Source organism: Suricata suricatta, chromosome 3, assembly GCF_006229205.1.
Source record: "Suricata suricatta isolate VVHF042 chromosome 3, meerkat_22Aug2017_6uvM2_HiC, whole genome shotgun sequence".
Taxonomy (NCBI): domain Eukaryota; kingdom Metazoa; phylum Chordata; class Mammalia; order Carnivora; family Herpestidae; genus Suricata; species Suricata suricatta.
Window position 1 is genome coordinate 110,718,243 of NC_043702.1, and position 14,237 is coordinate 110,732,479.

The 14,237-nt window shown below is 43.5% G+C and overlaps 1 protein-coding gene across 1 annotated transcript in view; it reads right to left on the reverse strand.

The window, feature by feature from the left end:
• The window catches only part of PLD5 (phospholipase D family member 5), a 327,662-nt gene that overhangs the window by 169,506 nt on the left and 143,919 nt on the right, over positions 1-14,237 (reverse strand). Inside the window, exon 3 of the mRNA XM_029934829.1 lies at positions 5,021-5,189. Coding sequence (XP_029790689.1) covers positions 5,021-5,189 — 169 coding nt within the window. The remainder of the gene's footprint in view (positions 1-5,020; positions 5,190-14,237) is intronic.

The window sequence follows — 14,237 nt, forward strand, 5'->3', positions numbered from 1 at the left end:
CACTCATCAGGTGATGGACATTTAGGCTCTTTCCATGTTTTGGCTATTGTTGACATTGAACATTGGGGTACATGTGCTCCTATGCATCAGCATTCTGTCTCTCTTGGGTAAATCCCCAGCAATGCTCAAAAAACTATCCATAGAACTCCCTTATGACCCAGCAATAGCATTGCTGGGGATTGACCCTGGCCCTCTTAAGGTGCCTGCTTGAGAAAGCTCAAGATTGCCAGAAGAATGTACTGTTTGTGCTGCCGACACTCGTTGGGAGGGTCCCTGTCTCCCAGTGTCTGTGTGGGAGGGTAGGAGCCCAGGTTTGATAAGCACCAGTTCACGAACCCAGATGGGTTCCCTCCGGACCAATCCCCTCCCCTACTTTTTAGAAACATCTACCTCTCTGATCCCGTTCAAGCCCCTGCCATCCCCCTGCCCCCACTCCTTTACTTTCCTGCAAAATGCTCAGTCATCTCCGTACAGATCTTAGTTCAGTTCATTCAGACCCTCTTTCCTATGGCAAAAATACAGTACTGATTTAAATTTGTTCTTACCACTTTAACCAGTGCCTGGCTTTGTTCGTGTCTGACATAATCCATTCAACAACTACTCAGCACATATTTACTGAGCACCTAGTATGTGCCCAGCATCACACTTGGCATGGTTATGCAAAACAGACCTGGAACCTCATTCATCCATTTCACCACTGCTCTGTGAGTGATACCGAACACTGACCGTGAACTGTGGCATAGCCTTTGTGTGACCCGTTTTCTTCCCAGGAGTGTGAATACCTAGGTGAGTTTGTTGGGCTTAGAGAACAAGAGGGCTGATTGGGGATGGGGTAGTTCAGAACTTTTCAAGTGTTTCTGAGCCTATGACTCAGCTGGGGATCTTGTTGAAATGGAGAATCAGGTTCAGGTAGGGTAGGGGTGGATCCCAAGATTGTGCGTTTCTCATAAGTTCCCAGGTAATAAAGATGCTTCTGGTCCTAGGGCCAAACTTTGAGGAGTGAGAGTTTAGCTCACACCTGAAGGACGAGGATGGAAGGTCAGGTTTAAAGCAGAGAAAGGCCCCAGGTCCTTAGCAGGCTCCTGAGAATCATGTCTATCATACTGCCCATCAGGAACTCTACATTACCTATAAAGCCATGTGAGTGCCTTGGTCCACGGGTCTGAACCACAACCCCCACCCCCCAGAGCTGGCCAGATCTACCGGGTGCTCAGCTTACTGTCTTGGTCCCAGAATCACCTGGAACCCTGAAAAGGAATCTAGTGGGCACCCCTGGAGAAGGAGGCAGGTTCCCTGGGGCCTCCAAGCCCAAACAATCCCAGTCTAGACTAATTACAGGAATCCTGGAAGCCAACCAAGATAGAGGGCACCATCAGAAAGAAACAGTAGTTATGGGGGGAAAAATAAAGATACTTAGCAAAGATCACTTGGTAGCCGGGGAGAAAATTCCATCATTTAGGGGCAGAGCATATCAGAAAAGAGTTCGTCTAGGTCACCAAGTCCAAGAGTAAGTACAAATCTTTCCATTGAGTGTTTGACACACCTAGCTCTTCAGGAGTGCCCGTGAAGTGAACGGAGCTGTTGACAGGCCAGGATCACAAGGCAGGGACCCCCAGGCTGGTCTGGGTCCCAGCACACAGCGTGGCTCACAGATTCATGCTAAAGCTTGCAGTCCCTGGTCAATCCAGTGGCTATGAGCTGGTCTTGCCTATGGCTAAGGAAAGACAATTTGAACTATCTGTTTCTCACACTATCCAACGTGATGAATTGTTTCCAAAGTTGGCTGCCAAGGATCTCCCATTCCTGAATAGGCATGCTCCTCCTGGAATCTTTTGTCCCTTCCCTAGATGTGGGTTGGCCTAGTGACTTGCTTTGACTAACACAAAGTGGCCAAAGTAATGTTCTAGGGGTCCAGGAATTCAGAGATTTTGCAATTTGCACATTGCCCTCTTGGGATCCAGCTGCCCTATTAAAAAGCCCCAGGTTAGATTACTCAAAGTGATGAGTGCCTCCTTGGGGAGCCCCTGGTCAGTCCAGCCTCATTCACTGTCCCCCAAAGGCACAAGTGATCCCCAGCCAGCACTGCTGGAGCAAAATGCTGTGCAGCCTACTCATGGAATCACAGGAAATAACACTTCATAAGTTTGGGAGCTGTCTGTTTCACCATAACAGGTAACTGAAATAAAAACTAGTGCATGCGGCATCGTCTTTGGGACTGGGTGGCTGGGGATGCTGGCATCCTATTCTCCCTCAAGGCTGAAGGAACAGTAAAGAAATCGCTTCTGGGGCCCAGAGGAACGGATGGTGGGATGTTTGGCTACACCACTGCCCATGTAGAGTAGAAAATAGAAAGGGGGGGGGCGACTACTGGGTCCGTGGGCCTGGATAAGGAGGTCATTCAGGCGGGTTATCAAAGTGTTAGTAGTATATGGTAAGGACTGTTCAGTGTTCGTGCAGGATTTTGAGAAAATGTAGAATCTAGAACAGTCTCTCAATTCAGCAAAATATCCTCAAAGTCAGAAATGGCCTCAGGGTAAAGATGAAATGACAGATACGACAGTAAGAGTCCTTGTGAAGACCTCGGGATGACTAAAAGTGGCAGGCGGTTCACAGGCCCCCTTGGTCAGAGGAAGGGCTCATGGCAGTGTCAAGGGTCAGGTCCTGAAGCACCTTGAGTCACAGTGCAAAGTAGAGAAGACCCACTGTCCGCTATTCAGCGGGTCAGGGTTTTTGCTAACAGAGTGGTTTACGACTGGATGCATGTTAAGTCTACAAAGGCTTAAGGGATTGTTCCATTTGGGTCCAAAAAAGGATAGAGATGGTTTAAAATGAACAGAGGTCTGTGGGGCCTCAGATTTCTACCAGCAGGAGGCCAACTGAGGAAGTGGGAAGAAACGTAAACTATTTCTTATGGAAAAGAAACAACAACACAGTGAGGGGCAAAGAGCTTCTGAGAACCCCAGGCTAGGAAAGCAACCCCAGGGAGACCCAGGTCCTGCCTAGCCCAGCAGTGTCACCTGTTCCCCCAGCTCAGAAGACCGGTGGCATGTGATGGGCTGGATTTCAAAACTGCTACGGACTCAGCACTAGTCTGTACTCTCCGTTCCCCCATTAAACAAAAGTATCTGTCGTCGTTATTTCTTCCATGCCTCACTGTTGGGAGCGTGTGTTGGGAAGCATGTAGCTGGTCTCTTAGCTCACAGGTTTTCAAATCAAGAGGAGCACACCTGTAGGGCCTCACCCCGATCCGGATGTGATACAGAGGAGGAGATCCTTAACTTCCAGCCTTTGTTGTGATGGCGTGGATGTTTGGGGAGGGGGTGAGGAGGGCATTTTGTATGTGGAAGTGATATGGATTATTATGGCTGGAGTGGACTGTGGAGTATAATTTCCAAAGAAGTCTGTCAACAATCCTCCTCATTCCTGGAGAGTCCAGGTTGCGACTTGCTTTGACCAATGGAATTGGGTGGAAGCATCTTGGATCCCAGAGCCCATGTCTTCAAAGGCCTCGTACTTACTGCTTTTACCTTTTAGGATATAACCACCCTGTAAAAACTTCAGGCTAGTTTATTGTGTGATGAGAGACGTGTGCAGAGAGGGGTCCAGGTGACCCCCAGACATTCCAGTCACCCCTACGTAAGAGGCTGGAAGTGTGAGTAAAGTCCTCTTGGATCCTCCAGCCCTAGGCAAATCACTCCAACCGACACTGTGTGAATCAGAGGCGAGCTCTCTCTGCTAAACCCTGCTCAGAATCATGAAGAAGTAAGTGATTGTTATTTGTGATACCACTAAGTTTTGGAATGCTACACACAGCAACAAATCCCTGATGCACCTGTGTAAACAGGAGAGGTAGAAAAGTGCAGAACACAATTAGTAAATTTACTCAGTTCTTTAGCACAGCCTTTGTGGGTTTTGTTGGTTTTTTGTTTGTTTGTTTTTTTTTACCTATTATCTGATATCCTGTGACTTTAAAATTGTATAATTGAGGGGCACCTGGGAAGTTCAGTTAAGTGTCTGACTTGATTTCAGCTCAGGTCATGATCTCGCGGTTCTTGAGTTTGAGTCTCATGTCAGGCTCTGCACTGACAGTGTAATGCCTGCTTGGGAGTCTCTCTCTCTCTCTTTCTGCCTCCTGCCTGCTCATGCTCTCTCTCTCTCAAAAATAAATAAACTTAAAAAAATAATAAAATCATATAATTGAATAAAAGATTTCCAAGCACCAATGAGGTGCTGATTATAGGCTAAAATACCAACACCTGTTCTATACAGCAACAAAACGGATTCTATCCTTGTCCAATATATATAGGACGTGGAAGTATGGGCCAGTGGTCATATACTTGGGTAGAAAAGCCTGGGCAGGTCTGTGCGATCATGATTGTGCCAGTACAAACAACAAGAAACAAAACACTAATGACGACCAGGATCACTTTCTTACCTCCAGGATACTTCATTCATAAGTCATTTGGATGACTCAGTCAGTTTCCTCAAAGCTGTTCTTGCCATGAGTGCATTTCCCTCTCTCCTATTCACTCAAATATCAAGAGCCAAGAATATACAACTACACTGGGAAGTTTGAGTCCGCTATTAAAAAAAGTTGGATCTGTGTTTTCAAGGCAAATTATGACATAAATTAACCAAATAAATGCCCCAGGGCAGGCACAGAGTTAGCACTGCAAGCATGCAGTTGTGCAAAGCAGAATTCTGGGGCATGCCATCAACAGAGGTTGTGACAAGGGTGGTGCCCCCCAAAATGCTCCAAGTCAGCGCTGCTGTACAGAGAGCCTGTCGTGGGCAAAGACGAAACGTGACTTTGCCCTTGAAAACCTGCATTCTAGTAGGAGCTGAGCAACAGATGATTAGCAATGGCACAGACATATAAATGTAATGATGTGCATGTGCTATGGGTGAAGATAGATTCAAGGAAAGATCTGGAGCCTGAGAAGTGGACGCAAGAACACTATGGCATGTAAAATGCATTTAAGTACAACTATCACACACACACACAGAGGGTGCAGCTTACCTGACATGCGGATGGGTGGCTGTGGTTGAGATCCCAATGGGAAGACACTATGTCAACGGACTTTTTGGCCATGTTGAGTAAATTCATCCAGCCTTGGAAAAGTGGTAAGTGAAATGGTGCATTTTCTGAATAGTTAAGGCCTTCAGGAATATTTTCCACCAGGGCAATTCTTAGAAAAGATTTTGAAAAACAAACAAACAAAATCCAGTCAAAGTGGAAGCCACAGATCTTTATACATGCATACACAGACATCTGGAACATACTCTTTACTCTTCTAATATATATGCTTCTCACCATTTACATTCTCCACCAAAGGCCTCTTACATTTCCCCTATGCTAACCTTCCCAGTTCTGAGAGCTCAGGCTCTGATTTCCCCAGTTTTTACTTGTACTTCAGAAAATCATGGTGGATGTCCCTAATGTCCAGCTTCAAATTAGCCTTGAAAGAAAAATTTAGAGCTTCCTACACAAGCATCTTCCTCCAGTAATATGTTCCTGTTTTTTGAACAGTAATGTGATTCTGATATATAATAGTACTTCTGTGAGCTACTGTAGGCTGTAAATTAAGTTTTGCATGTTTCCAGTTTCTAGGACAATGTTGGGCACATATAGAAGTAAGTTAGATGCTGAAATACTGTGAGTTTTATTACTATTGGAAAATAAAAATAAAAAATACTATTATTATTGCTTAACATCTCTACTGATGTTTTCCAGCTAAATGATACTAAGAAATTCTTAAACCCTGCCTGTTGCAGGGATCTCTTAAAGTCAGAGATGGGGGCACCTGGGGGGCTCAGTCGATTATGCTTCTGACTTCGGCTCAGGTCATGATCTCACAGTTTGTGAGTTTGAGCCCCGCGTCGGGCTCTGTGCTGACAGCTCAGAGCCTGGAGCCTGCCTCAGATTCTGGGTCTCCCTCCTTCTCTGCCCCTTCCTTACTCGTGCTCGGTCTCTCTCTCTCTCTCTCAAAAATAAACGAACATTAAAAAGTCGGAGATAAGGAATATATACAATAACAGCAATAATAAACCTTTAAATAAAATACAACAAAGGCATCCTAATGAATGTGCTTTCTCTTTTTGTACTTCCTGGTGTACAGACGACACACTCTATCTGCCTGGCTCTGCTCGGTGCTGCGTTTAAGACCATGTGGTTTCGCTCCTGACACATCATGCTTTAATAAAGGAATGAATTCTTTTTTCCCAGTTTAAGACAATGTAAACTCTCGATGGAAAACATCATATTCTTATGAAAATACCTATAAGTGCTTCTAGAACAGAGATACGTTTCATTTATGGCTATGTATCCTCAGTGCTGGATACATGATTAGGACTCAAGAAATACCTATGGAGGGAATTCCAGCTTTCAGCACGGAATCCAGTACTTCTCACTGAAACGATTAGCTGCCTCTCTTAATCACACTAGTTCCATGTAGCCATTTTAGAAATAAAAGTCATACTCTTGGTAAAATGTTCTTGTGCATTTGATGATTATCACAGCCAGTAGAGATTTGGGTATGTGACCCAGAGACATCCACAATTCGAGGATCCCATTGCCCGACCGCCATCCACAATCCAATTTTACGTTTGTTGAGGCCTGATAAGCACAGGACAGGAGACTCAGAAATGGCTGTGACGAATCTCCCTAGTCCTCCGAAATTTACAATCTAGAGACAGAGAGACTGTCTCCTACATAATAATTCAAACAGGAAGTAGACCACTACAAAATGGTGAAACAAGAATAAGAAGAAGTTTAACTAGATAGATAATGCATCATCTGAAGTCGCACTGGGGCACAGGTAGCAAGGAAAAATGAATTCTGTTTGGGGGCTGGTGGCATCTGGAACTGGAGGAGCAGGACCAGAAATGAGTCTTCCAGGGTGGGATTTTACGGGTGAGCTGAAAGAGACAGGTGTTCCAGGTGGAGGGAGGAGGCTGTCAGGTGGAGACGATGGGCAGTGCCTGCGGGGACCACACTGTGGCCACGAGCCAGGAAGAGGAGAGCTTGGGCTTCATTCTGGGGCATCTGGGAGCACCTGGTTCATTCGGGACTCACCCTCAGGTGCACTGTATGCCACTGGGAGGCAAAAAAGGAGACGCACAGATGACAAGTCAGTGGAAAGAAAACAAGTCTGGAGTTTGGTCTGTGGGAATAAAAGGAGGCATGCAGCCAATGGAGGTTGTAGAAACCAAATCTGAAAAGATATAGTGTTTGATGGGCTTGAGGAGAAGGTGAAGGAGAAAGAGGCAGGAGTGAAGGGTGACAGATTTTCCTGCAGGACTGCCACATTGTCTCTTAACAGGGTGACTATAGCCATCTCCCCATGGTCTCCTTACACGGATTCTAGGCCCTCCAAACCATGTTCCATACTATAGTTGGGTTAAGCATTTAAAAATGTAAACCTACGCACTCTGCTGCCTGACTAAAGCCTCCAGGGGCTTCCCCGCTGTCCTTAGGATGATGTCTCCCCCAACTCTCCGACATGGCTGGCAAGGGATCACCAGTCTGGGCCTGTCCCTCTGTCACCTCACTGAACTCAAATGCCTTCTTTGCCAGCGTCACACGAGACATCTTTATCTCCTTCCCTCTATTTTCTCCAGGCTTTGGCATTTTGTGGGCATCTTCCCACTCCTCGTTCCTACATTACCACCTCTCAATTAACCTTTAAAGGCTCTAATTTCAACATTACTTCTTCTGATAGACTTCCCTATCTCCCCAAGGCTAGATCTCCCTTGTCACCGACCCCTGCCTGATCTGGTACTCCCCGCCTGTCCTAGTCCCACTCTTGAAATGACTTGTTCAAGCTGACTCTCTGACAGATTGTGGGTGCTTCAAGGCAGGGATCTGCTCCCCTGGTTCAGTATGGTAGCTGCAGTACCTAACACATTGCTCAGGGCACATAACTATCCAGACAATATCTGTTGAGTTTCACTGAAATCAGAACAACTGGAAAGATGGAGGGGGGTGGGGTTCATTGAAACTGACAAGGAACATGGCAAAGGAGGTAGACCAAGGATTGGGAGAGATTATCAAGGGGAAGGAATGAAAAGAAAACTAGCCCAAAGCCTAATATGGGGGAAAATGCCTACACTTCTCTGGTTGGTAAAGTGTGAAACAGATAATGAAAATTTAGAAGGGACTAACAGAGAGGTGGGAAGGCAAGAGGGGTCCAGGAGATGGCAGTGTTTGGGAAGCCAAGGTAAGAGTGGTCAAAAAGGTGGAGAGGAGATTTTTTTTAAAGATTTATTCTTAATTTTGAGAGAGAGACAGAGAGAGACAGAGACAGAGCACAGGCAGAGCAGGAGCAGAGACAGAGGGAGACACAGAATCTGAAGCAGGCTCCAGGCTCTGAGCTGTCAGCACAGACCCTGACACGGGGCTCGAACTCACAGACCACATGATCATGACCTGGGCGAAGCCAGACACTTAACCGACTGAGATGACCTTCCTTTGAAGTTGGATATTTGAACTCTATCCATATTTAAAGTCTAACTGTCTGTGTTAATAGCACAAGGAAACGGCCCCAGATAATCAGCAGTTTCAGCCTCCCCTGTAACTACAGATGATATTTAGAAATCAAACGAGAGACGGCCCCTCCAACAAACTAAACCAAACCACAAAAGCCTCTGCCAAAGAGAAGTGACCAGTTTCACTTTCTCTTCAATATAGCAGACATACCGAGGAAGAAAAGAGGAGAATCCAGAAGCCCAGTGAAACCAGAGGGATGGTATGTGGGGTGTGGAGTAACAGCCCAACAGTAGTTGGTTGGCTCTGCACCATCCCTCCCCTCATCGTGCGCCCTGTGGCTTTCTGGCAGGCGTACAAATGAGGATTCCCAATCTCTTCTAGAAATCTCTAGACCAAGTATTCTTAACCTTGGATCCATGGAAATTCGCAGGACTCTATGAACTTGACTGTTATGTTCCCCGATCTCTAACTGAAATTCAACATTCCCTTCGGTTAAGAAGATAGGCAATAGCCCTCAGGAATATTAGAAGAACCCGTGCCTCTGCCGCGGAGAACTTTCACACCATGGTAGAGTTCGTGCCAACAGCTGAAGTACTCATCACTCTGTACTTCCGGTGGTTGTCTGATCTTGTTATTTCATGCATAAGTAGTACACAGTATACATTTTTACTTCACAAACTCTTAAAAAATATTTTGATAACTTTATTGCAACATTATTGGTTGTAATCCTATGTTTTAATTTACATATTTAAAAACCTTATTCGAGGGGCATCCAACTCTTGATCTCGGCTCAGGTCACGATTCCATAGTTCCCGAGTTTGAGCCCTGCATTGGGCTCCACACTGACAGTGCAGAGCCTGCTTGGGGGATTTTCTGTCTCTCTCCCTCTCTCTCTGGCCCTCCCATGCTCTCTCAAAATAAATAAATAAATCAATAAAATAAAATAAATTAAAAAACGTTATTTAAGGAAGCATTCATTGGAGCGCTACACTGCGGATTACACAGCATTCCTCAGCCTGATGATGAATGTGGAATTTTACAAAATTTCTGCACCACATAAGAGACGCCACTTTGAAGTTCCAATGCCCTTTCCAACTAACAAACTCTTCAACGAACAGGCTGCTCATAAAATCTCAACAGAGCACCTGGCATTTGGATCGTAGGAGGATAGTGATGTTAATTAATACATGGATGGGACAGTGTCATTTGATAGCACCAATAATATCATCAATAAGCTAATAATCAGAAGCAGCTCAACTGGTCAGCACCAAATTAGCAGGGTATTTTGTTTTGTTTTGTTTTTGCTTCTCTCCTTTGCCTATATCATGTGATTAGCCCCGGCTTCTTTCTCATACAAACCTCTTGCCTTCCCCACATGACCACGATGCTTTTCTGGTTACTACAGAATCTGTGCAATTCTGCAATCCCCATATAACGGCTTTTGTTCTTTTCTGTTTCTTCTCCTTTCCCTCGGTTGACGTGCATCATCTAGTCTTCCTATTTTCCTATTTCACGCACCCCTTCTAATAAGATTTTTCCCCCATTATTGAAGCTGTAGAAGTGGGTAAGGTCACCAAGAGAGATTTTTCAAGAGAGGAAAACTGGATCAAAGCCAATTACAGGAAACATCTAATCACATCCGGCTGGTAGAGAAAGGGGACCAGGTGAAGAAACCAAGAATGGCCCAGAAAGCCTAGAAGAAGAGAAGGAGTGAAATTCCCTCGAAGCCAAGAAAGCCCAAAGTTATCATATTTACTGGTTTTTGTTTTTGTTTTTACTGAATATCAAAAGTAAATTATGATTTCATGCTAAACAGTAAAACTAGAGACACTGCCCCAGTCTGGGGACACACGGGTGTGTGGGTAATGAATTCCAGGGAGAGCCCCTGCTCACCTCCTCACTTGCCACTCTTCAAGTGACCTGGGAACTGTGTGGCTTCTCAGTGACACAGTACATGCCTTCCACACTCTGCTAGAAGACACCTCTAGAAATCAGCTTTGAAATGACTTATTTCTGGGACCTGTCATTTTATTTCCCTTAAGGGTCAATAGCTGGCAACTCTCCAGGGCGAGGATCTAATTAGCATACATGCAGAACGCATCTCCATGCACCGACAGCCCTGCTCTCCTCTTACTTGGCAAGCAAGGCAAGAGGTGGGCAGACCTCATTAAAATTCACCTTTGGGCAAATCCCTGGAATGCCTCCTTTCACCATCTTTGAAAGAACTATGCCCAAAGGCTGTAGCACTATTTCTGACACCTGACAATAAGGGGAAAAGCTGAATATACAAAGACACAATACAAGCAAAAAACCTTTTTATGCTTCTTTTTATGGTACTTTGAGATAAACCGCAAATGACTTGAACCCTGAGTCCAGGAAGCACAAGTGGAATAAATACATTTTTTAAATGCATTTTACATTGTTAATAGATTTTAAAATAGAACTCTAGCTCTTCTTATTAATAATATGTATTTATTCTCCAAACTTAAGTGATCATCAACATTTCTTTGTCAATGTGGAAACAATACCTTAGCTTCTTTTTCTTAAATATTTATTTATTTTTGAGAGAGAGAGAGGAAGAGAGAGAGAGAGAGAAAAGCAGAGAGAGAGGGAGACACAGAATCCAAAGCAGGCTCCAGGCTCTGAGCTGTCAGCACAGAGCCTGACGTGGAGATTGAACTCACATACAGTGAGATCATGACCTGAGCTAAAGTCAGATGCTTGACCGACTGAGCCACCCAGGAGCCCCTATTTTTAGCTTCTTAAAGAACTATCTGTACTTTCCCCCCACTAAGGTATCAAAAAATGTAGCCCCTACATTTGCTAGCGTTAAAGCACAGCATGTGTATGCTGGCAAATACAAGAATGTTTATGAATACATTCTCACACTTGATTTTGGAAATATTATAAGTGTAGTTTTATTTATTTATTTATTTATTTATTTATTTAGAGAGAAGGCATGCGAGCTGGGGAGGACCAGAAGAAGACAGAGAGAATTTTTTAAATGTTCATTTATTTATTTTGATGGGGTGAAGAGAGAGAGAGAGAGAATCTCAAGCAGGCTCCACACTGTCAGCGCAGAACCCAACACTGGGGTTGGTCCCACGATCATGAAGTCATGACCTGATCCCAAAGCAAAAGTCAGAAATTAAGAGTTGGACACTCAAACTCCTGAGGTATCCAGACGTCCTGGGAAATATTGTAGAGAAATACTTAAGAGTAAAGGACTCGTTATAAGGTAGACAAAATGCAGCTTTCCCAGTTAGTTGCTTTGTGACCTTAGATAAACCACTAACCTCTTCAAACCTGTTTCCACTTCTGAAAAAAAATTACTATGAAGATTCCAAGAGACCATCTCTATGAATTGCTTTGCTCAGAGCTAGCTTCATAGTAAGCACTAAAGAAAAGACATATACTTTTTAATGTTTATTTATTTTTGAGAGAGACACACACAGAGGGCAAATGGGAGGGGCAGAGAGAGAGGGAAACACAGAATCCGAAACAGACTCCAGGCTCTGGGCTGTCAGCACAGAGCCTGACTTGAGGCTTGAACCCAAAAACCTCAAGGTCATGACCTGAGCCAATGACAGATGTTTAACTGACTGAACCACCCAGGTGCCCTTAAAAGACATACTTTTAAAAGTAACTTACAATCTGAAAATGTATAACTAAGAAAAAGTCTCAGTTCTCAGACTGGTAACGCACAGTTACCACAAAGATTCTACATATTTTGGTTATAAGGAGGCCTATAAACTAGGACCTTTGTGACATTTTCAGAGTGAATGTCATGTACTTTCATTGCCTCCTGCGATGGATCACTTATTAGGACTTGAGATGTAGGCGCATGACAGTCAACTAGCTGACTTTCGATCCATACACGTTAGCTGACTGATAGCATTGATCAATGAAGCTGAACAGGGGGCCTTAGCTCAACAATACAATAAGATGTGGACTCAAAGTAAAATGACCCAGATTTTATTCCCTCACTTTGGGTCATCTGGCTGTAATTAGAGCCCAAGGTTGACAAGGCGCAAGTTAACCTTCTCAAAGATACTAGAGTCTCTGGCATTGACGTAGAAGATGATATGGCAGATTCAGCGGCCACCTCTGGACATGGAAATCACTGACACAGAACTACGTATGTTTGCTTTAATGCAGCTGACATATAGGTTTTATTTTTTCTAAGATTTTGGGTCAGGGCAGGTTTAGCTGTGAAAGATAGCAGGAAAGATATCAGTGAGGTCCGGCTGGCTAACAGTGTCCTGGTAATTCTTAATCCAGTATAGGGACTAACTGTGGAATACTGAAATGACCAGTGAAGTAACTGCTAATAGTTCTAATAATTTTTTTCCAACTTCTGATTTTGAAAAATTTCAAATCCACAGAGAAGTTCCAAGAAGAATAGAACATGAATATATTCATTGCAAGAAATGATTATACATATGAAATGATACACATATACCCACACTTTTTAGAACACCATTTGAAAGTAAGTCATAGACATCAGAATAATTTATTTCTGAATTTTCAGCATGTTTCTAAGAAAGAAGCCATGTCTCTAAATAAATGAAAAACAATTATCACATAGGCAATTTAATAATAATATGGTGGTGTTACTTCCCAGTTGTCCCAATAAGGTCCGTCCGTCCTTCCTTCCTTCCTTCCTTCCTTCCTTCCTTCCTTCCTTCCTTCTTCCTTTCTTCCTTCCTTTTTCTTCTTTCCTTCCTTTCTTCCCTCCCTCCCTTTTTCTTTCTCTTTCTTTTCTTCCTTCCTTCTCCCCCTTTCTCTTTTTTCTTTTCTTTCTTCCTTCCTTAGTTCTTCCTTCCTTCCTTCCTTTTCCTTTTTCCTTCCTTCCTTCCCTCTCTTTCTTTCTTTCTTTTCCTTCCTTCCCTCCCTCTCTTCCTTTTTCTTTCTTTCTTTCTTTCTTTCTTTCTTTCTTTCTTTCTTTCTTTCTTTCTTTCTTTCTTTCTTTCTCTTAAGGATTCAATATCCAATTAATGTTAACTCATTGTATTTAGATGTCATGTCTCTTTAGTCTAAGAGAAAAGCCAGGCCTTTTTTTTTTGGCTTTGTTTTCCTTGGTATGATACATTAGAAGAATCTAGGTCATTCATTTCTCTAAATATTTCTCGATTTGATGTGTTTGATACCTCATGATTAGATTTGGGTTAAGTATTTTTGGCAGGAACACTACCCAGATGATGTGTCTTTCAGAGTGCATCATATGAGGTGACATATGATACTGGGTTGTCTCACTATTAGAGATGCTAAGTTTGGTCACTTTGGGAAGGGAGTTTCTGCCAGATTTGTCCTTGGATAGGGGAGTACTGCCAGATTTCTCCACTAATCAGTATTTTTTTATCTCTCTATAAGTAATAAATAACTTTTATGGAGGTACCTATAGATGGCATAAATATCCTGTCCCCTAACACTTCACTCACTGATTGCAATCCATCCCTTTCTGATTCTTGACTAAATCGGCCTTGTTGATAGTTTCTTATCATCAATTCTATATTTGTTATTTGGTATTCTTCTGTAAGGAAAAGCTTTTTCTTCTCCTAGAATCCATTTTTTATATTTTTTAAAAAATTGTTAGTATGGACTTATGGATTCTGTTTTTTTTTTCTTTAGAGAGAGAGCGAGAGAGAGAGAACTTCAAGCAGGCTCCATGTCCAACATGGAACCTGACATGGGGCTCAGTCTCAAGACTCCGAGATTATCACCAGAGCTGAAATTAAGACTCAAACAC